At 44.7% G+C, this 22,375-nt stretch overlaps 2 protein-coding genes across 2 annotated transcripts in view; one reads left to right on the top strand and one right to left on the bottom strand.

The window, feature by feature from the left end:
- Positions 1-22,375, bottom strand: part of LOC146063240 (epoxide hydrolase 1-like) — a 40,752-nt gene that overhangs the window by 16,834 nt on the left and 1,543 nt on the right. The window lies entirely within an intron of this gene.
- The window catches only part of LOC146063238 (uncharacterized), a 56,582-nt gene continuing 55,270 nt past the window's right edge, over positions 21,064-22,375 (top strand). The window contains exon 1 of the mRNA XM_083175439.1: positions 21,064-21,173. Within this exon, the coding sequence (XP_083031565.1) occupies positions 21,167-21,173 (7 nt within the window). The 5' untranslated portion in view covers positions 21,064-21,166. The remainder of the gene's footprint in view (positions 21,174-22,375) is intronic.

Raw genomic sequence — 22,375 nt, 5'->3', positions numbered from 1 at the left:
GGAATAAGTGAGCCAGATCTGTCAGATTTAATTCTCTGCTTATCCTACTGTATTGTTCTATGTATTGTATTGCAGCTGAGAACAATAGACGATAACAAGTCTCGATGAGCCATGAGTCTCCAGAGAAGGCTAGTTGAAGAAGGCTCCATCTGTATCAGAACTACAACTAGAACTTTGTGGGCCCCATAGCAAGATTATAATGCACCAGCCAATCACCTCTTAACTGTCAATTTACATATTGGAGCTGATTGGCTGGAGCCTTATCACCTTGCACATAACATTCTTTCTGGGGATAGATCCCACTTCTCCAAGCTTCATACATTTACCCTTGTGTGTCTCAATGTATGGCCATGATATCTGTCTCAAAAACATTGTGATTGATAGTCTGTGCTTAAGTTAATTTTTGAGAATGATATAAACAGCTTGGCGCAGAATATCATAAAAAAAATGTGAAAGGAATTTGTTACTTTAAAAACAATTTATTACAACATGATAAAATACATGAAGACACATTTGATGAATCCGGGTATTGTAAACAAGACATAATGGGGGAAATTTACCAATATGAAAAACCTAGTTTTTCGTATTGGTATTTCCCCTACGGTTGCATACGACTGTTTAAGTCGTATGCAAAGTCGTGTTCCGGAGGGGAAGTTACAAAGCAGTCAGATACGACTGCTTTGTAACCCTCCGATGGTGTAACCATCCGTATTAGCGGCCGTATATACGGCCGCTAATACGAATTATTTCTAGCAGTCTGCACGGATCGGTCAGATCCGTGCAGGCTGCAGAGTGTAAAAAAAAATAGAAAAATAAATAAATTTAAAAAAAACCCAGCGTGAGGTCCCCCCCACAGCTGTAACCAGCACCAGGCTGAAGGAGCCGGGGCCAATAATTAAAAATCAGGGAACCCGACAAATAGGGGTTCCCCGATTTTTAACAACCAGCCCCAGGCTCCAGGTCCGGGGCTGGTTCCCAAAATACGGGGGACAAAATGACTAGGGGTCCCCCGTATTTTAAGAAAAAAGCCCCAGGCAAAACCAGCCAGCAGGGTAATGCCACAGCCGGGGGACACTTATGATATAAGGTCCCGTGGCCAAAACATTAACCCTACCGACCAGTCAGCCTGGCCAGGGGCCCTGGGGGAGTGGGGACCCCCCCAATGAAGGGGTCCCCCCCCCTCCAGGACTTACCTGACCAGGCTGAAGCCTGGTGCTGTCCTCGATGCCCCTGGGCGGTGGGCATCGAGCTGATAAATGGTGTAAAAAAAATGGTGTAAAAAAATAGATTAACCCCTTCCTGACAGAGCCAGTTTTTGCGTTCCTGACAGAGCCCTTTTTTTCAAATCTGACATGTATCACTTAAGTGGGGATAACTTTTTTTTGCTTTTACTTATCCCAGTGATTTTGAGATTGTTTTTTCGTGACACATTGTACTTCAAATTAGTGGTAAATTTGGGTCGATACAGTCTGTGTTTTTTTGTGAAAAATACCAAAATGACGTAAAAAATGGAAAATTTAGCAATTTGCAAAATGTTAAATTTTCTGCTTGTGAGACAAATAATCATACCACTCAAAATAGTTAATAACTAACATAGACCATATGTCTACTTTATGTTTCCATCATTATTTCAACTTCCTTTTAATTTTTTTGGACACTAGGAGGCTTACAATATGAATAGCAAATTCTCAAATTTTCAAGAAAATTTCAAACACTGATTTTTTTAGGGACCAGTTCAGTTCTGATGTGACTTTGAGGGACTTGTATGGGAGACACCCCCATAAATGATACCATTTCAAAAACTGCACCCCTCACAGCATTCAAAACAGCATTTTGGAAGTTTGTTAACCCTTTAGGTGTTTCACAGGAATTAAAACAAAGTGTAGGTGAAATTTCAAAATTTCATTTTTTTTGCAGATTTGCAATTTTAATACATTTTTCTAAGGAACACAGTACATTTTACTAGAGAAATGTGACTAAAAATTGATTCCCCCAATTCTTTTGTTTTCATAAATATCCTATATGTGGCCCTAGTGTGCACGTTGACCAAACCACAGGCTTCATAATAGAAGGAGCACCTACTTGATTTTGGAGCCTCCTTTTTATGAGATTATTTTTTAGGCACCATGTAGGTTTCTAGGCACCATAAGATGCTAAAATTTAGGAACCCCCCCACAAGTGACCCCATTTTGCAAACTACACCCCTCAGGGAATTCATCTAGGGGTATAGTGTACATTTCAAACCCCCAGGGGTTTCACCAATTGTGGTACAACTGGGCAGTGAAAATTAAAAATTAAATTTTTTACACAAAAATGCAGTTCTGGCTCAAAATTTTTCATTTTCAGAAGGTATGAAGGAGAAAAAGCACCCCAAAATCTGTGCCCCAATTTCTCCCGAGTACGGCAATGCCTCACATGTGACCAAAAAATACCATTTGGGTGCATGGCAGGACTCAGAAAGGAAGGAGTGATTTTTGGATTTTGCAGCTCAGATTCTGGTGGAATGTTGGTGGGTGCTATGTTGCATTAGCAAGACCCCCCAAGCACCAATACAGTGGAACCCCCCCACAAGTGACCCCATTTTGCAAACTACACCCCTCAGGGAATTCATCTAGGGGTATAGTGTACATTTCAAACCCCCAGGGGTTTCACCAATTTTGATACAACTGGGCAGTGAAAATGAAAAATTACATTTTTTTACACAAAAATGCAGTTCTGGCTCAAAATTTTTCATTTTCATAAGGTATGAAGGAGAAAAAGCACCCCAAAATCTGTGCCCCAATTTCTCCCGAGTATGGCAATGCCTCATATGTGACCAAAAAATACCAGTTGGGTGCATGGCAGGACTCAGAAGGGAAGGAGTGATTTTTGGTGGTGGAATGTTGGTGGGTGCTATGTCGCATTAGCAAGACCCCCAAAGCACCAATACAGTGGAACCCCCCCACAAGTGACCCCATTTTGCAAACTACACCCCTCAGGGAATTCATCTAGGGGTATAGTGTACATTTCAAACCCCCAGGGGTTTCACCAATTTTGATACAACTGGGCAGTGAAAATGAAAAATTACATTTTTTTACACAAAAATGCAGTTCTGGCTCAAAATTTTTCATTTTCAGAAGGTATGAAGGAGAAAAAGCACCCCAAAATCTGTGCCCCAATTTCTCCCGAGTATGGCAATGCCTCACATGTGACCAAAAAATACCATTTGGGTGCATGGCAGGACTCAGAAGGGAAGGAGTGATTTTTGGATTTTGCAGCTCAGATTCTGGTGGAATTTTGGTGGGTGCTATGTCGCATTAGCAAGACCCCCCAAGCACCAATACAGTGGAACCCCCCCACAAGTGACCCCATTTTGCAAACTACACCCCTCAGGGAATTCATCTAGGGGTATAGTGTACATTTCAAACCCCCAGGGATTTCACCAATTTTGATACAACTGGGCTGTGCAAATGCAAAATTAAATTTTTTACACAAAAATGCAGTTCTGGCTCAAAATTTTTCATTTTCACAAGGAATGAAGGAGACAAAGCACCCCAAAATCTGTGCCCCAATTTCTCCCGAGTACGGCAATGCCTCACATGTGACCAAAAAATACCATTTGGGTGCATGGCAGGACTCAGAAAGGAAGGAGTGATTTTTGGATTTTGCAGCTCAGATTCTGGTGGAATGTTGGTGGGTGCTATGTTGCATTAGCAAGACCCCCCAAGCACCAATACAGTGGAACCCCCCCACAAGTGACCCCATTTTGCAAACTACACCCCTCAGGGAATTCATCTAGGGGTATAGTGTACATTTCAAACCCCCAGGGGTTTCACCAATTTTGATACAACTGGGCAGTGAAAATGAAAAATTACATTTTTTTACACAAAAATGCAGTTCTGGCTCAAAATTTTTCATTTTCATAAGGTATGAAGGAGAAAAAGCACCCCAAAATCTGTGCCCCAATTTCTCCCGAGTATGGCAATGCCTCATATGTGACCAAAAATACCAGTTGGGTGCATGGCAGGACTCAGAAGGGAAGGAGTGATTTTTGGTGGTGGAATGTTGGTGGGTGCTATGTCGCATTAGCAAGACCCCCAAAGCACCAATACAGTGGAACCCCCCCCACAAGTGACCCCATTTTGCAAACTACACCCCTCAGGGAATTCATCTAGGGGTATAGTGTACATTTCAAACCCCCAGGGGTTTCACCAATTTTGATAGAACTGGGCAGTGAAAATGAAAAATTACATTTTTTTACACAAAAATGCAGTTCTGGCTCAAAATTTTTCATTTTCAGAAGGTATGAAGGAGAAAAAGCACCCCAAAATCTGTGCCCCAATTTCTCCCGAGTACGGCAATGCCTCACATGTGACCAAAAAATACCATTTGGGCACATGGCAGGACTCAGAAGGGAAGGAGTGATTTTTGGATTTTGCAGCTCAGATTCTGGTGGAATTTTGGTGGGTGCTATGTCGCATTAGCAAGACCCCCCAAGCACCAATACAGTGGAACCCCCCCACAAGTGACCCCATTTTGCAAACTACACCCCTCAGGGAATTCATCTAGGGGTATAGTGTACATTTCAAACCCCCAGGGGTTTCACCAATTTTGATACAACTGGGCTGTGCAAATGCAAAATTACATTTTTTACACAAAAATGCAGTTCTGGCTCAAAATTTTTCATTTTCACAAGGAATGAAGGAGACAAAGCACCCCAAAATCTGTGCCCCAATTTCTCCCGAGTACGGAAATGCCTTGCATGTGACCAAAAAATACCATTTGGGTGCATGGCAGGACTCAGAAAGGAAGGAGTGATTTTTGGATTTTGCAGCTCAGATTCTGGTGGAATGTTGGTGGGTGCTATGTTGCATTAGCAAGACCCCCCAAGCACCAATACAGTGGAACCCCCCCACAAGTGACCCCATTTTGCAAACTACACCCCTCAGGGAATTCATCTAGGGGTATAGTGTACATTTCAAACCCCCAGGGGTTTCACCAATTTTGATACAACTGGGCAGTGAAAATGAAAAATTACATTTTTTTACACAAAAATGCAGTTCTGGCTCAAAATTTTTCATTTTCATAAGGTATGAAGGAGAAAAAGCACCCCAAAATCTGTGCCCCAATTTCTCCCGAATATGGCAATGCCTCATATGTGACCAAAAAATGCCAGTTGGGTGCATGGCAGGACTCAGAAGGGAAGGAGTGATTTTTGGTGGTGGAATGTTGGTGGGTGCTATGTCGCATTAGCAAGACCCCCAAAGCACCAATACAGTGGAACCCCCCCACAAGTGACCCCATTTTGCAAACTACACCCCTCAGGGAATGCATCTAGGGGTATAGTGTACATTTCAAACCCCCAGGGGTTTCACCAATTTTGATACAACTGGGCAGTGAAAATGAAAAATTACATTTTTTTACACAAAAATGCAGTTCTGGCTCAAAATTTTTCATTTTCATAAGGTATGAAGGAGAAAAAGCACCCCAAAATCTGTGCCCCAATTTCTCCCGAGTACGGCAATGCCTCATGTGTGACCAAAAAGTGGCAGGACTCAGAAGGGAAGGAGTGATATTTGGATTTTGCAGCACAAATTCTGGTGGAATGTTGGTGGGTGCTATGTCGCATTAGCAAGACCCCCAAAGCACCAATACAGTGGAACCCCCCCACAAGTGACCCCATTTTGCAAACTACACCCCTCAGGGAATTCATCTAGGGGTATAGTGTACATTTCAAACCCCCAGGGGTTTCACCAATTTTGATACAACTGGGCAGTGAAAATGAAAAATTACATTTTTTTACACAAAAATGCAGTTCTGGCTCAAAATTTTTCATTTTCAGAAGGTATGAAGGAGAAAAAGCACCCCAAAATCTGTGCCCCAATTTCTCCCGAGTACGGCAATGCCTCACATGTGACCAAAAAATACCAGTTGGGTGCATGGCAGGACTCAGAAGGGAAGGAGTGATTTTTGGATTTTGCGGCTCAGATTCTGGTGGAATGAATGGTGGGTGCTATGTGGCATTAGCAAGACCCCCGAAGCACGGTGAAATGATGAACCTAAAAATCCATAGATGTGTGGTATATTTTAAAACACTCCTTTATACATAGGCCGGGTTTGTCGGGGCAAGTGTCACACTGGAAAATAGTTTGCTTTCTTATTCCCTTTTTATAGCAAACTTTGCACCTTTTTTGTGTCCTGCCCTTTTTTCCAGTGGAGGGGATTTCATCAGGAAAATGCTGCCCTGGTACAATACGGGGGCCAGTACTAGAAGTACTGGGGCCCTCTGCCTGCTGGTTCCCAAATACTAGGCCCTTTATGACTTCCTCTTGAAAGTGCATAAATGTCCCCCTCTGGCCGGTAGAACGGAATAGCACGTAAGCGTTATACAGTGCCATCTGGATGATATACACGGCCAGCTTCTTGTACCAGATTTTTGTTTTCCGCAGGGGACTGTACGGCTTCAGTACCTGATCTGAAAGATCCACTCCGCCCATGTACCTATTGTAATCCAGGATACAATTAGGTTTTGAGGTGTGGGTACTGGTACCTCGTACAGGGACGGAGGTGGTACTGTCTCCGTGAATTGTTGTCAGTATAAGGACATCCCTCTTGTCCTTATATTTGACCAACAACATATTTTCGGTGCATATTCCCCTGCTTTCACCCCTTCTCATTACTTGGGCAATGTGCGTTTTTGGGAGGCCTCTTTGGTTCTTGCGCACAGTACCGCAAGCTGCTGTACCTCTTGAACCAAGGGCCTTAAACAGGGGGATGCTGGTGTAAAAGTTATCCACATAGAGGTGATAACCTTTATCCAGGAAGGGGTGCACTAAATCCCAGACAATTTTTCCACTAACACCTACGAGGGAGGGGGGGCATTCTGGCGGTTCAATTCTTGAATCCTTCCCTTCATATACCCTAAACCTGTGGGTGTACCCTGAGGTGCTTTCACACAGCTTATACATTTTTATGCCATACCTTGCCCTCTTACTGGGAAGGTACTGGCGGAATTTAACCCTTCCTTTAAAATGTATAAGGGACTCGTCTATGCAAATGAATTTATCTGGGATGTACATCTCTTCAAATTTGGCACTGAAATGATCAATGACCGGCCTGACTTTGAATAGCCGGTCAAAGGTGGGATCATCTCTGGGTGGACACTGTGCATTATCGTTGTAATGCAAAAATTTAAGGATCGTCTCAAATCGAGCCCGGGGCATGGCCATACGGTAAAATGGGGTGCTGTACAGAACATCTGTACTCCAATATTGCCTAATTTCTGGCTTTTTTACTATGCCCATATGAAACACCAGACCCCAAAACGTCATCATCTCTACTGCATCTACAGGGGTCCACCTAGCAAATGATGACGTGGGGTTTTGAGCAATAAACTGCTGGGCATATAAATTAGTTTGGTCCACCATTAAATTTATAAAATCATCAGAGAAAAATAATTTGAAAAAGTCAATTTCTCTGAGACCTGTGGAATCAAATTGGATTCCTGGCATGGCCAAAAACTCAGGAACCTGGGGCTCAAAATTGTCTGGTGGTGGGGTCCATACGAGATCAATTATTGGGGGGGGGGGTCTCAGCTGCTCTACGGGGGCGTCTTTGAGGGGGTCCCTCATCACTAGAGGAGGAAGAGGAGCTTAAGACGAAGCCTTCAAATTCCCCGCTTGCATCACTGGCTGTGTCAGAGTCAGAGGCAAGCATGGCATATGCCTCCTCCGCTGAATACATTCTTCTGGATGACTGGGATGACATTTGGGATGACATTTGGGATGACATTTGGGATGCCATTTTTATTTTTGTGTTACTGGTAGTGAAATGTTTCAACACGTGTATAGTGTAGGGGGGGGGGGTACAAACTTTATTTCAACCCGGGGGGTATGTAGTGTGTAGTGTGTATGTAGTGCAGAAAAAAAAAATACTTTAAAAAAAATTGAGCACAGATGTTGGTCAGTAACGTCCGTCACTGAACAGCGCTCAAAGGCAACAGGAATTTGATCAAAAAAAAAAAAAAAAGATCAACCCTGTGCTGAAAAAGCTGATCAGTGATGTACGTCACTGATCAGCGCACAGTGGCCACAGGACACCCACAAAATCACAGTGTGTGTAAAAAAAAAATTAAAAAAAGACCCCACAGCAGCCTCAAAAAAAAAAAAAGGTGATCAGTGATGCGACACTGATTACCAGTGAGGGGCAGCAGGTGCACAACCTTTGGTGCAACTGACAGTGCAACTGGCAGCAACTGGCAGGTATATATAAAAAAAAAAACCTCTGCACCCCCAAAAAGTTGCTGATCACCTCAAATATAGTGATCAGCACAAAAGGCGGGGGCAGCAGACACAAAATTTAGCACTCTCTATCACTCTCTGTCACTATCTCTCTCTATCTCTCTATCTCTCACTATCTATCACTCTATGACACTGCAGCAGCAGCACTGACAGTTATATATATGAAAAATAACCCCTGCACCCCCAAAAAGTTGCTGGGGGTGCACAAAATGGGGGCAGCAGACACAAAATATAGCAGTCTCTATCACTCTCTGTCACTATCTCTCTCTATCTCTCTATCTCTCTATCTCTCACTATCTATCACTCTATAACACTGCAGCAGCAGCACTGACAGGTATATAAATATATTAAAAAAAACCCTGCGCCCCCAAAAAGTTGCTGATCAGTTAATTTATACTGATCAGCACAAAAGGGGGGGCAGCAGTCAGTTATATAAAAAATATATAGCACAATCTGTCACTATCTCTCTATCTCTCTCTCTCTATCTCTCTATCTATAACTATATCACACTGCAGCAGCACAAAATATAGCACTCTCTGACACTATCTCTCTCTATCTCTCTCTATCTATCTCTCTCTATCTAACGCTATTACACTGCAGCAGCACAAGTTCACAACACAGGAAGTCACAAGTAGTAACAGGATCCAGGAAGCATCCAGCACACTACAAGCAGTGATGAAGCAGTGATCAGGTAAGTATTTTGCTCGGTTCAGGTCAGTATACTGCGGCAGCTAGGCACGGTGACCGCACTGCACGCAATTCCAGACCGGAATGGCGTCTGCAGTGCAGTCACCGTTAGTTTAAATCCCCCTCCTTGGCTGTGATTGGTCCGTCGGTCCGACGAACCAATCACGGCCTTTGGGGGCGGGCGGGGTGAGGTGGGGTGACACCAGTGTCACCCTTACACCCCGCGGTGATTGGTGCTGTACTTTACAGCACCAATCACCTCCGATCGCGTGTCACCGGTGAACGTTATTCGCCGGTGACACAGAAAACGCTGTGAATGGCTGTTCACACTGAACAGCCAATCACAGCGATCGCCGACGGGGGGGCGGCATCGCAGCCCCCCCTGGGCATGCAGGGACATGTCTGCTGTCAGGGACAGCAGACATGTTGAAACTGTCACCGCGTCTATAGACACGGTGACAGTTACAAGCCATGACGTACATTTACGCCATGTGTCGGGAAGTACTTCCCGACCGTGACGTAAATGTACGTCAAATGTCGGGAAGGGTTTAAACTATTGTTTTTTACGGACCTGGAGCCTGGGGCTGGTTGTTAAAAATCGGGGAACCCCTATTTGTCGGGTTCCCTGATTTTTAATTACCGGCTCCAGGCTCCGTCAGCCTGGTGCTGGTTTCGGCTGTGAGGGGGGACCCCACGCAGATTTTTTTTTTTTTATTTATTTAATTTTTCTATTTTTTTACACTGAAGCCTGCACGGATCTGACTGATCCGTGCAGGCTTAAAGCAAATACGACAGGGAAAGCAAGGTGTATTTTCCTGTCGTATTTGCGTGGGTGTTTCACACCACTTAGCAGCCGTATTATCAGTACGGCTGCTTAGTACATCAGGAACCACCATTCTTTTGAATGGTGATTTCTGTCGTATCCTATCGATGGTGTAGGACATTCGTATTTGTAACTACAAATACGAATGTCCCATCTTTAGGACTACGAATTGTTGTATTTTTGGGATAGTAAATCCCGAAAATACAAATTCGTAAAAAAAAGGTGTATTTCTCCCTACGAATACACCTTTTTTCTACGAATCCATTTTGGTAAATGTCCCCCAATACCTCACTCAAATTTGTGGCTGCGGTGGGCTTTTGCTTTTGAGTAAAAGTCTGCGGCACCACCGCAGATGGCTTAAGGGTCAGGGTCCCGGTCAAAAGTGCAAATACGTCCTTTAAAATGTCCAGATGCAGGAAAGTGCCAACTTTCTAAAGTGCATCGGCGTGGTAAAACAGCGACACGTTTCAGAGAATAGACTCTCCTTCTTCAGGCTGTGACACAGACTGAGGAAGGAGAGTCTATTTTCTGAAATGTGTTTCCTTTCACATTTTTTTTATGATATCCTGCGCCAAGCTTTTATATCATTCTCAAAAATTGTCATTTCGAAGGAGAAGGTATCTCTCCTTTATTAAAAAGCAGGCTGCAATATCATAATTAATTGCGCATCGAACACAAGGAATTTATTCTAAATCCATTCTAATGTAGGGTACACACCAGGACGACCCGCTCACGATGCACATCGTGAGCGGGTCGTCAGTGTCTCGTCCGACCCGCTCACGGTGACGCCGGGGGGCACGACCCGCTCACGATGTGCACCGTGAGCGGGTCCGATCCGATGGCGACCCGCACCCGGCTGTATGGTCGTCATTGAGATCCTACCTGCAGCAGGTAGGATCTCAATAACGACCGACCGACACGCGGGACCGCGCATCGGATTGGTATCGGTCCACAGCAGGTCAGAAAAGGGCCCAATCAGCACACAATCTACATCCAATTGATCGGAATTGGATCTAGATTGTGGGGATCGGGCCCTAGTCGTCCTGGTGTGTACCCAGCATAAGTCTATGCTAAGGTGTCTATGGGCTTAATTCAATGTGTGAATTTTCATAGTGGCCGATTATTGATAGAATGCGCAGGCGCCTGAGCCCTAATGTCCGCCTGCAAACTCGTCGCTCACTACTGTCCTGTATCACTCATCACTCACTGAACAACCTCCTGTATCACTCACTGACCATCCTCCTGTATCACTCATCACTCACTGACCATCCTCCTGTATCACTCATCACTCACTGACCATCCTCCTGTATCACTCATCACTCACTGACCATCCTCCTGTATCACTCATCACTCACTGACCATTCTCCTGTATCACTCATTGACCGTCCTCCTGTATCACTCATCTCACACTGACCGTCCTCCTGTATCACTCACTGACTGTCCTTCTGTATCACTCACTGTCCATCCTCCTGTATCACTCATCACTCACTGACCTTCCTCCTGTATCACTCATCTCACATTGACCGTCCTCCTGTATCACTCATCACTCACTGACCGTCCTCCTGTATCACACATCTCACACTGACCGTCCTCCTGTATCACTCATTGACCGTCCTCCTGTATTACTCATTGACCGTCCTCCTGTATTACTCATCTCTCACTGACCGTCCTCCTGTATCATTAATCTCTCACTGACCGTCCTCCTGTATCATTAATCTCACACTGACCGTCCTCCTGTATCACTTATCTCTCACTGTCTGTTCTCCTGTATCACTCATCACTCACTGACCGTCTTCCTGTATCATTCATCACGCACTGACCGTCCTCCTGTATCACTCATCACTCACTGACCATCGTCCTGTATCACTCACTGACTGTCCTCCTGTATCACTAATCTCTCACTGACCGTCCTCCTGTATCACTCACTGACCGTCCTTCTGTATCACTCACTGACCATCGTCCTGTATCACTCACTGACTGTCCTCCTGTAGCACTAATCTCTCACTGACTGTCCTCCTGTATCACTAATCATTCACTGACCGTCTTCCTGTATCATTCATCACGCACTGATCATCCTCCTGTATAACTCACTGACTGTACTCCTGTATCACTCATCTGTCACTGACCGTCCTCCTGTATCACTCACTGACCGTCCTCCTGTATCACTCACTGACCGTCCTCCTGTATCACTAATCTTAAAGTGCCCACACACTAGAACGATTTTTGGTCCAATTGGCCGATTTTCGATAAATCGGCCGATATATCGTACGATGTTTACCGATAATCTGTCGATATCGGTCCGATGCGCGCTCCCGTGGATCTTTAGCTGAATCTTCTGATCTTACGTGCTGCACGAAAGATCAGAAGATTTAACAAAAGATTTATAGGAACGCACAAGGGATCTTAACCCCTTCCCGACATTTGACGTACATTTACGTCATGGCCGGGAGGTACTTCCCGACACATGGCATAAATGTACGTCATGAGTTTAAACTGTCACTGCGTCTCGAGACGCAGTGACAGAGGGACGATGTCTGCTGTCCCTGACAGCAGACATGTCCCTGCATGCCCAGGGGGGGCTGCGATGTCGCCCCCCCGTCGGCGATCGCTGTGATTGGCTGTTCAGTGTGAACAGCCATTCACAGCGTTTTCCTGTGTTACCAGCGAATCGGACGCTCGGTAACACAGGTGTCAATCACCGCCGGGCGTCAGGGGGCATGAGGGGGTCATCGGTGACGATGACACCTCACCCCACCCTCACCCCACCTGCCCCCAAGGCTGTGATTGGTCCGTGGGACCCACGGACCAATCACAGCCAAGGCGCGACATTTAAACTGACGGTGACTGCGCTGCAGACGCCATTCCGGTCTGGAATAGCGTGCAGAACGGTCACCGTGCCTGCCTGCCGTGAATACCGACCTGATCCTTGCTAATACTTACCTGATCCTTGCAAATACCTTACCTGATCACCTTATCACTGCTTGTAGCGTGCTGGACGCTTCCTGGATCTGACTTCCTGAGACTTCCTGCTGCTGCTGCAGTGTGATAGAGAGATAGAGAGATAGAGAGAGAGATAGAGAGAGATAGAGAGAGATAGAGAGATAGTGACAGAGAGAGCTATATTTTGTGTCTGCTACCCCCCCTTTTTGGGGGTGCAGGGGTTTTCTATATATATATAACTGTCAGTGCTGCTGCTGCAGTGTCATACAGTGATAGATAGTGATAGATAGTGATAGATAGTGAGAGGTAGAGAGATAGAGAGATTTGTGTCTGCTACCCCCCCTTTTTGGGGGTGCAGGGGTTTTATTTTATATATATAACTGTCAGTGCTGCTGCTGCAGTGTCATAGAGTGATAGATAGTGATAGATAGTGAGAGATAGAGAGATAGAGAGAGATAGTGACAGAGAGTGATAGAGAGTGTATATTTTGTGTCTGCTACCCCCCCTTTTTGGGGGTGCAGTTTTTTTTTATACATATAACTGTCAGTGCTGCTGCTGCAGTGTCCTAGAGTGATAGATAGTGAGAGATAGTGAGAGATAGAGAGATAGAGAGAGATAGTGACAGAGAGTGATAGAGAGTGTATATTTTGTGTCTGCTACCCCCCCTTTTGTGCTGATCAGTATATCTGTGCTGATCAGCAACTTTTTGGGGGCGCAGAGGTTTTTTTTTTATATATATACCTGTCAGTTGCTGCCAGTTGCACTGTCAGTTGCACCAAAGGTTGTGCACCTGCTGTCCCTCACTGGTAATCAGTGTCGCATCACTGATCACCTTTTTTTTTTTTGTGAGTGCTGTGGGGTCTTTTTTTAATTTTTTTTTTACACACACTGATTTTGTGGGTGTCCTGTGGCCACTGTGCGCCGATCAGTGACGTACATCACTGATCAGCTTTTTCGGCACAGGGTTGATCAATTTTTTTTTTTTTTTTGATCAGATTCCTGTTGCCTTTGAGCGCTGTTCAGTGACAGACGTTACTGACCAACATCTGTGCTCAATTTTTGGCGCAGGACCTTTTTTTTTTTTTTTTTAACCCCTTCAATTTTTTATTTTTAACCCCTTCATTTTTTTTTTTTTTATTGGTATAAAGTATTTTTTTTTTTCTGCACCACATACACACTACATACCCCCCGGATTGAAATAAAGTTTGTACCCCCCCCCTACACTATACACGTGTTGAAACATTTCACTACCAGTAACACAAAAATAAAAATGGCATCCCAAATGTCCTCCCAAATGTCCTCCCAAATGTCCTCCCAGTCATCCAGGAGAATGTATTCAGTGGAGGAGGCATATGCCATGCTTGCCTCTGACTCTGACACAGGCAGTGATGCAAGCGGGGAATTTGAAGGATTCGTCTTAAGCTCCTCTTCCTCCTCTGGTGATGAGGGACCCCCTCAAAGACGCCCCCGTAGATCAGCTGAGATTCCCCCCCCAATAATTGATCTAGTATGGACCCCACCACCAGACAATTTTGAGCCCCAGGTTCCTGAGTTTTTGGCCATGCCAGGAATCCAATTTGATTCCACAGGTCTCAGAGAAATTGACTTTTTCAAATTATTTTTCTCTGATGATTTTATAAATTTAATGGTGGACCAAACTAATTTATATGCCCAGCAGTTTATTGCTCAAAACCCCACGTCATCATTTGCTAGGTGGACCCCTGTAGATGCAGTAGAGATGATGACGTTTTGGGGTCTGGTGTTTCATATGGGCATAGTAAAAAAGCCAGAAATTAGGCAATATTGGAGTACAGATGTTCTGTACAGTACTCCATTTTACCGTATGGCCATGCCCCGGACTCGATTTGAGACAATTCTTAAATTTATACATTACACCGATAATGCACAGTGCCCACCCAGAGATGATCCCACCTTTGACCGGCTATTCAAAGTCAGGCCGGTCATTGATCATTTCAGTGCCAAATTTGAAGAGGTGTACATCCCTGAAAAATTTATTTGTATCGACGAGTCCCTTATACATTTTAAAGGAAGGGTTAAATTCCGCCAGTACCTTCCCAGTAAGAGGGCAAGGTATGGCATAAAAATGTATAAACTGTGTGAAAGCACCTCAGGGTACACCCACAGGTTTAGGGTTTATGAAGGGAAGGATTCAAGAATTCAACCGCCAGAATGCCCCCCCTCCCTCGTAGGTGTTAGTGGGAAAATTGTCTGGGATTTAGTGCACCCCTTCCTGGATAAAGGTTATCACCTCTATGTGGGTAACTTTTACACTAGCATCCCCCTGTTTAAGGCCCTTGGTTCAAGAGGTACAGCAGCTTGCGGTACTGTGCGCAAGAACCAAAGAGGCCTCCCAAAAACGCACATTGCCCAAGTAATGAGAAGGGGTGAAAGCAGGGGAATATGCACCGAAAATATGTTGTTGGTCAAATATAAGGACAAGAGGGATGTCCTTATACTGACAACAATTCACGGAGACAGTACCACCTCCGTCCCTGTACGAGGTACCAGTACCCACACCTCCAAACCTAATTGTATCCTGGATTACAATAGGTACATGGGCGGAGTGGATCTTTCAGATCAGGTACTGAAGCCGTACAGTGCCCTGCGGAAAACAAAAATCTGGTACAAGAAGGTGGCCGTGTATATCATCCAGATGGCACTGTATAACGCTTACGTGCTATTCCGTTCTACCGGCCAGAGGGGGACATTTATGCACTTTCAAGAGGAAGTCATAAAGGGCCTAATATTTGGGAACCAGCAGGCAGAGGGCCCCAGTACTTCTAGTACTGGCCCCCGTATTGTACCAGGGCAGCATTTTCCTGATGAAATCCCCTCCACTGGAAAAAAGGGCAGGACACAAAAAAGGTGCAAAGTTTGCTATAAAAAGGGAATAAGAAAGCAAACTATTTTCCAGTGTGACACTTGCCCCGACAAACCCGGCCTATGTATAAAGGAGTGTTTTAAAATATACCACACATCTATGGAATATTAGGTTCATAATTTCACCGTGCTTCGGGGGTCTTGCTAATGCCACATAGCACCCACCATTCATTCCACCAGAATCTGAGCCGCAAAATCCAAAAATCACTCCTTCCCTTCTGAGTCCTGCCATGCACCCAACTGGTATTTTTTGGTCACATGTGAGGCATTGCCGTACTCGGGAGAAATTGGGGCACAGATTTTGGGGTGCTTTGTCTCCTTCATTCCTTGTGAAAATGAAAAATTTTGAGCCAGAACTGCATTTTTGTGTAAAAAAATGTAATTTTTCATGTTCACTGCCCAGTTTTATCACAATTGGTGAAACCCCTGGGGGTTTGAAATGTACACTATACCCCTAGATGAATTCCCTGAGGGGTGTAGTTTGCAAAATGGGGTCACTTGTGGGGGGGTTCCACTGTATTGGTGCTTTGGGGGTCTTGCTAATGCGACATAGCACCCACCATCATTCCACCAGAATTTGTGCTGCAAAATCCAAATATCACTCCTTCCCTTCTGAGTCCTGCCACTTTTTGGTCACACATGAGGCATTGCCGTACTCGGGAGAAATTGGGGCACAGATTTTGGGGTGCTTTGTCTCCTTCATTCCTTCTGAAAATGAAAAATTTTGAGCCAGAACTGCATTTTTGTGTAAAAAAATGTAATTTTTCATTTTCACTGCCCACTTGTATCAAAATTGGTGAAACCCCTGGGGGTTTGAAATGTACACTATACCCCTAGATGAATTCCCTGAGGGGTGTAGTTTGCAAAATGGGGTGACTTGTGGGGGGGTTCCACTGTATTGGTGCAACATAGCACCCACCATTCATTCCACCAGAATCTGTGCTGCAAAATCCAAAAATCACTCCTTCCCTTCTGAGTCCTGCCATGCACCCAACTGGTATTTTTTGGTCACATGTGAGGCATTGCCGTACTCGGGAGAAATTGGGGCACAGATTGTGGGGTGCTTTTTCTCCTTCATACCTTCTGAAAATGAAAAATTTTGAGCCAGAACTGCATTTTTGTGTAAAAAATGTAATTTTTCATGTTCACTGCCCACTTGTATCAAAATTGGTGAAACCCCTGGGGGTTTGAAATGTACACTATACCCCTAGATGAATTCCCTGAGGGGTGTAGTTTGCAAAATGGGGTCACTTGTGGGGGGGTTCCACTGTATTGGTGCTTGGGGGGTCTTGCTAATGCGACATAGCACCCACCAAAATTCCACCAGAATCTGAGCTGCAAAATCCAAAAATCACTCCTTCCCTTTTGAGTCCTGCCATGCACCCAACTGGTATTTTTTGGTCACATGTGAGGCATTGCCGTACTCGGGAGAAATTGGGGCACAGATTTTGGGGTGCTTTTTCTCCTTCATACCTTCTGAAAATGAAAAATTTTGAGCCAGAACTGCATTTTTGTGTAAAAAATGTAATTTTTCATGTTCACTGCCCACTTGTATCAAAATTGGTGAAACCCCTGGGGGTTTGAAATGTACACTATACCCCTAGATGAATTCCCTGAGGGGTGTAGTTTGCAAAATGGGGTGACTTGTGGGGGGGTTCCACTGTATTGGTGCTTGGGGGGTCTTGCTAATGCGACATAGCACCCACCAAAATTCCACCAGAATCTGAGCTGCAAAATCCAAAAATCACTCCTTCCCTTCTGAGTCCTGCCATGCACCCAAATGGTATTTTTTGGTCACATGTGAGGCATTGCCGTACTCGGGAGAAATTGGGGCACAGATTTTGGGGTGCTTTGTCTCCTTCATACCTTCTGAAAATGAAAAATTTTGAGCCAGAACTGCATTTTTGTGTAAAAAAATGTAATTTTTCATTTTCACTGCCCACTTGTATCAAAATTGGTGAAACCCCTGGGGGTTTGAAATGTACACTATACCCCTAGATGAATTCCCTGAGGGGTGTAGTTTGCAAAATGGGGTGACTTGTGGGGGGGTTCCACTGTATTGGTGCTTGGGGGGTCTTGCTAATGCGACATAGCACCCACCAAAATTCCACCAGAATCTGAGCTGCAAAATCCAAAAATCACTCCTTCCGTTCTGAGTCCTGCCATGCACCCAACTGGTATTTTTTGGTCACATGTGAGGCATTGCCGTACTCGGGAGAAATTGGGGCACAGATTTTGGGGTGCTTTTTCTCCTTCATACCTTCTGAAAATGAAAAATTTCGAGCCAGAACTGCATTTTTGTGTAAAAAATGTAATTTTTCATTTTCACTGCCCACTTGTATCAAAATTGGTGAAACCCCTGGGGGTTTGAAATGTACACTATACCCCTAGATGAATTCCCTGAGGGGTGTAGTTTTCAAAATGGGGTGACTTGTGGGGGGGTCCACTGTATTGGTGCTTGGGGGGTCTTGCTAATGCGACATAGCACCCACCAAAATTCCACCAGAATCTGAGCCGCAAAATCCAAAAATCACTCCTTCCGTTCTGAGTCCTGCCATGCACCCAAATGGTATTTTTTGGTCACATGTGAGGCATTTCCGTACTCGGGAGAAATTGGGGCACATATTTTGGGGTGCTTTTTCTCCTTCATACCTTCTGAAAATGAAAAATTTTGAGCCAGAACTGCATTTTTGTGTAAAAAAATGTAATTTTTCATTTTCACTGCCCACTTGTATCAAAATTGGTGAAACCCCTGGGGGTTTGAAATGTACACTATACCCCTAGATGAATTCCCTGAGGGGTGTACTTTGCAAAATGGGGTGACTTGTGGGGGGGTTCCACTGTATTGGTGCAACATAGCACCCACCATTCATTCCACCAGAATCTGTGCTGCAAAATCCAAAAATCACTCCTTCCCTTCTGAGTCCTGCCATGCACCCAACTGGTATTTTTTGGTCACATGTGAGGCATTGCCGTACTCGGGAGAAATTGGGGCACATATTTTGGGGTGCTTTTTCTCCTTCATACCTTCTGAAAATGAAAAATTTTGAGCCAGAACTGCATTTTTGTGTAAAAAAATGTAATTTTTCATTTTCACTGCCCACTTGTATCAAAATTGGTGAAACCCCTGGGGGTTTGAAATGTACACTATACCCCTAGATGAATTCCCTGAGGGGTGTAGTTTTCAAAATGGGGTGACTTGTGGGGGGGTTCCACTGTATTGGTGCTTTGGGGGTCTTGCTAATGCGACATAGCACCCACCAAAATTCCACCAGAATCTGAGCTGCAAAATCCAAAAATCACTCCTTCCGTTCTGAGTCCTGCCATGCACCCAACTGGTATTTTTTGGTCACATGTGAGGCATTGCCGTACTCGGGAGAAATTGGGGCACAGATTTTGGGGTGCTTTGTCTCCTTCATACCTTCTGAAAATGACAAATTTGGAGCCAGAACTGTATTTTTGTGTAAAAAAAATAATTTTTCATTTTCACTGCCCAGTTGTACCACAATTGGTGAAACCCCTGGGGGTTTGAAATGTACACTATACCCCTAGATGAATTCCCTGAGGGGTGTAGTTTGCAAAATGGGGTCACTTGTGGGGGGGTTCCTAACTTTTAGCATCTTATGGTGCCTAGAAACCTACATGGTGCCTAAAAAATAATCTCATAAAAAGGAGGCTCCAAAATCAAGTAGGTGCTCCTTCTATTATGAAGCCTGTGGTTTGGTCACCGTGCACACTAGGGCCACATATAGGATATTTATGAAAACAAAAGAATTGGGGGAATCAATTTTCAGTCACATTTCTCTAGTAAAATGTACTGTGTTCCTTAGAAAAATGTATTAAAATTGCAAATCTGCAAAAAAAAAGAAATTTTGAAATTTCACCTACACTTTGTTTTAATTCCTGTGAAACACCTAAAGGGTTAACAAACTTCCAAAATGCTGTTTTGAATACTGTGAGGGGTGCAGTTTTTGAAATGGCATCATTTATGGGGGTGTCTCACATACAAGTCCCTCAAAGTCACATCAGAACTGAACTGGTCCCTAAAAAAATCAGTGTTTGAAATTTTCTTGAAAGTTTGAGAATTTGCTATTCATATTGTAAGCCTCCTAGTGTCCCAAAAAATTAAAAGGAAGTTGAAATAATGATGTCAACATAAAGTAGACATATGGTCTATGTTAGTTATTCACTATTTTGAGTGGTAAGATTATTTGTCTCACAAGCAGAAAATTTAACATTTTGCAAATCGCTAAATTTTCCATTTTTTCACGATATTTTGGTATTTTTCACAAAAAAACACAGACTGTATCGACCCAAATTTACCACTAATTTGAAGTACAATGTGTCACGAAAAAACAATCTCAAAATCACTGGGATAAGTAAAAGCAAAAAAAAGTTATCCCCACTTAAGTGAGACATGTCAGATTTGAAAAAAATGGCTCTGTCAGGAACGCAAAAACTAGCTCTGTCAGGAAGGGGTTAAGAAAAATCTTTGGTAAAGATGTGCGCTTGCCTGAAATCTTCTGTCCAGGACGGAAAAAAGATTTCAAGGCTAATTTATGCGCACATCTAACGATCGCAGATCTTTCTAGTGTGTGGGCACCTTTACACTGACCGTGCTCCTGTATCACTCACTGACCGTTCTCCTGTATCACTAATCTCACACTGACCGTCCTCCTGTATCACTAATCTCACACTGACCGTCCTCCTGTATCACTCATCACTCACTGACCGTCCTCCTGTATCACTCACTGACCGTCCTCCTGTATCACTCACTGACTGTCCTCCTGTATCACTAATCTCACACTGACCGTCCTCCTGTATCACTCACTGACTGTCCTCCTGTATCACTAATCTCACACTGACCGTCCTCCTGTATCACTCATCACTCACTGACCGTCCTCCTGTATCACTCACTGACCGTCCTCCTGTATCACTCACTGACCGTCCTCCTGTATCACTAATTTCACACTGACCGTCCTCCTGTATCACTCACTGACCGTCCTCCTGTATCACTCACTGACCGTCCTCCTGTATCACTAATCTCACACTGACCGTCCTCCTGTATCACTCACTGACCGTCCTCCTGTATCACTCACTGACCGTCCTCCTGTATCATTAATCTCACACTGACCGTCCTCCTGTATCACTCACTGATCGTCCTCCTGTATCACTCACTGACCGTCCTCCTGTATCACTCACTGACCGTCCTCCTGTATCATTTACCAGCTCACTCAGCGATTGTCCTCTGTAATCTTACCTTTGTTATGTTATAGATTACTGCATCATCCACTTCACTGGTCTGTGCGAGTAAATAGGAGTTTTATGAGGTATGTCAGTAACAAGGGAGGGAAGGGCTCACAGTAATAAGTGTGTGTGTTTTCAGCCCCACCTAGCACTGGCTGCCAGTTACCGGCTCAGTATATTTGTGGTACACACACAAACCACATAATGCTAGATCTGAAGTTGCAGCAGAAAGGCAGACATCCAGGCATCCCACTTTGCGTTCCATGATTACTGGTATGCCGCAGAGGCAATGACAGGTCAGTGACTAGTTATATATCTACTAGGTGATTCATCGCGCCCTACGGGCGCTCTTCACACCGTCGTAAGGGACTGCGCCCCCTTAATTTGTGAACATTTGTATATGAGAAAGATGGTTAGAATTGTATGAAAGATGCCTGTATTGCAACTTGAGTTATAGGTGAAATGTGTTAAATAGAGAGCATATGATTTGGAAGGGGGTGTGTATTGTTTTGTTTAATTAAAAAGCGGTTACAGAGTAAGATGTACATTGATAGTGTGGAGGGTACAGTGACATTTGTGGGTGTGGGGGGGGCTTACGGTTCAGGAGAGCAGGAAGCTGGGTAGTGATAGGGGTGTGTGAGTATACGGGGGACTAAAAAGGGGCTTAGGGGTGCCGTGAATTGCGGGAGGGGCGCGGGGGGTGCCATGAATCAAGGGAGGGAGGGGGCGCAGGTGTCCGCGAATCGCAGGAGAGGGTCCGCAAAGCGTGGGAGGGGGCGTGAATTGCGCGAGGGGGGGTTGCGAATTGCGGGAGGGGGGGTGCGCGGGGGGTGACATGAATCGTGGGAGGTGACATGAATCGTGGGAGGGGGCGTGAATCGCGCGAGGGGGGGTGCGTGGGGGGTCCGTGAATTGCGGGATGGGGGGGCACGGGGCGCGATGAATCACCTAGTTGGTTATATATTCTTGTAGAAGGATGGTAGGATGTTGCTGTCATTCAGAATGCATTTACATAAACAGTAATAGTAGCAGTAAAAGATCTGACTTAAAACACCTACAGCAAAACAGAACAGGTGTTATATATTATACAAAGAATTGGTTGATGATGTCTAGGGTGACGTGCACATAGTTGTCACTGGAAAAATGCGAATTGCGTGGGGGGTGCCGCGAATTGCGGGAGGGGGGGTCGTGGGGGGTGGGTGACACGAATTGCGGGAGGGGGGGTTGCACGCGCGGGGGGTACCGCAAATTGCGGGAGGGGGTCCCTGGGGTGCCGCAAATCGCCACAAGAAAAAATCAACACAGAAAGGTCAACACATTAAATGTTGACATAAGTGTGGCACTTCATTGGTGTCCATGTCGACACATGAGAATGAATATGAAAACATTGAAAAAGTGAAAAATAAATCTTGTCAACCTTTTTCATTGTCGACCATAGCCATGTCAGTGTTTTGCATGTGCCATTTAATCGTGGGGATGCCGTGAATGGGGGGGGGGA

The sequence above is a fragment of the Crinia signifera genome, chromosome 3, assembly GCF_055691185.1.
Source record: "Crinia signifera chromosome 3, ASM5569118v1, whole genome shotgun sequence".
In the NCBI taxonomy this organism is placed as follows: Eukaryota; Metazoa; Chordata; class Amphibia; order Anura; family Myobatrachidae; genus Crinia; species Crinia signifera.
This window is presented reverse-complemented; position numbering and strand designations above follow the sequence as displayed.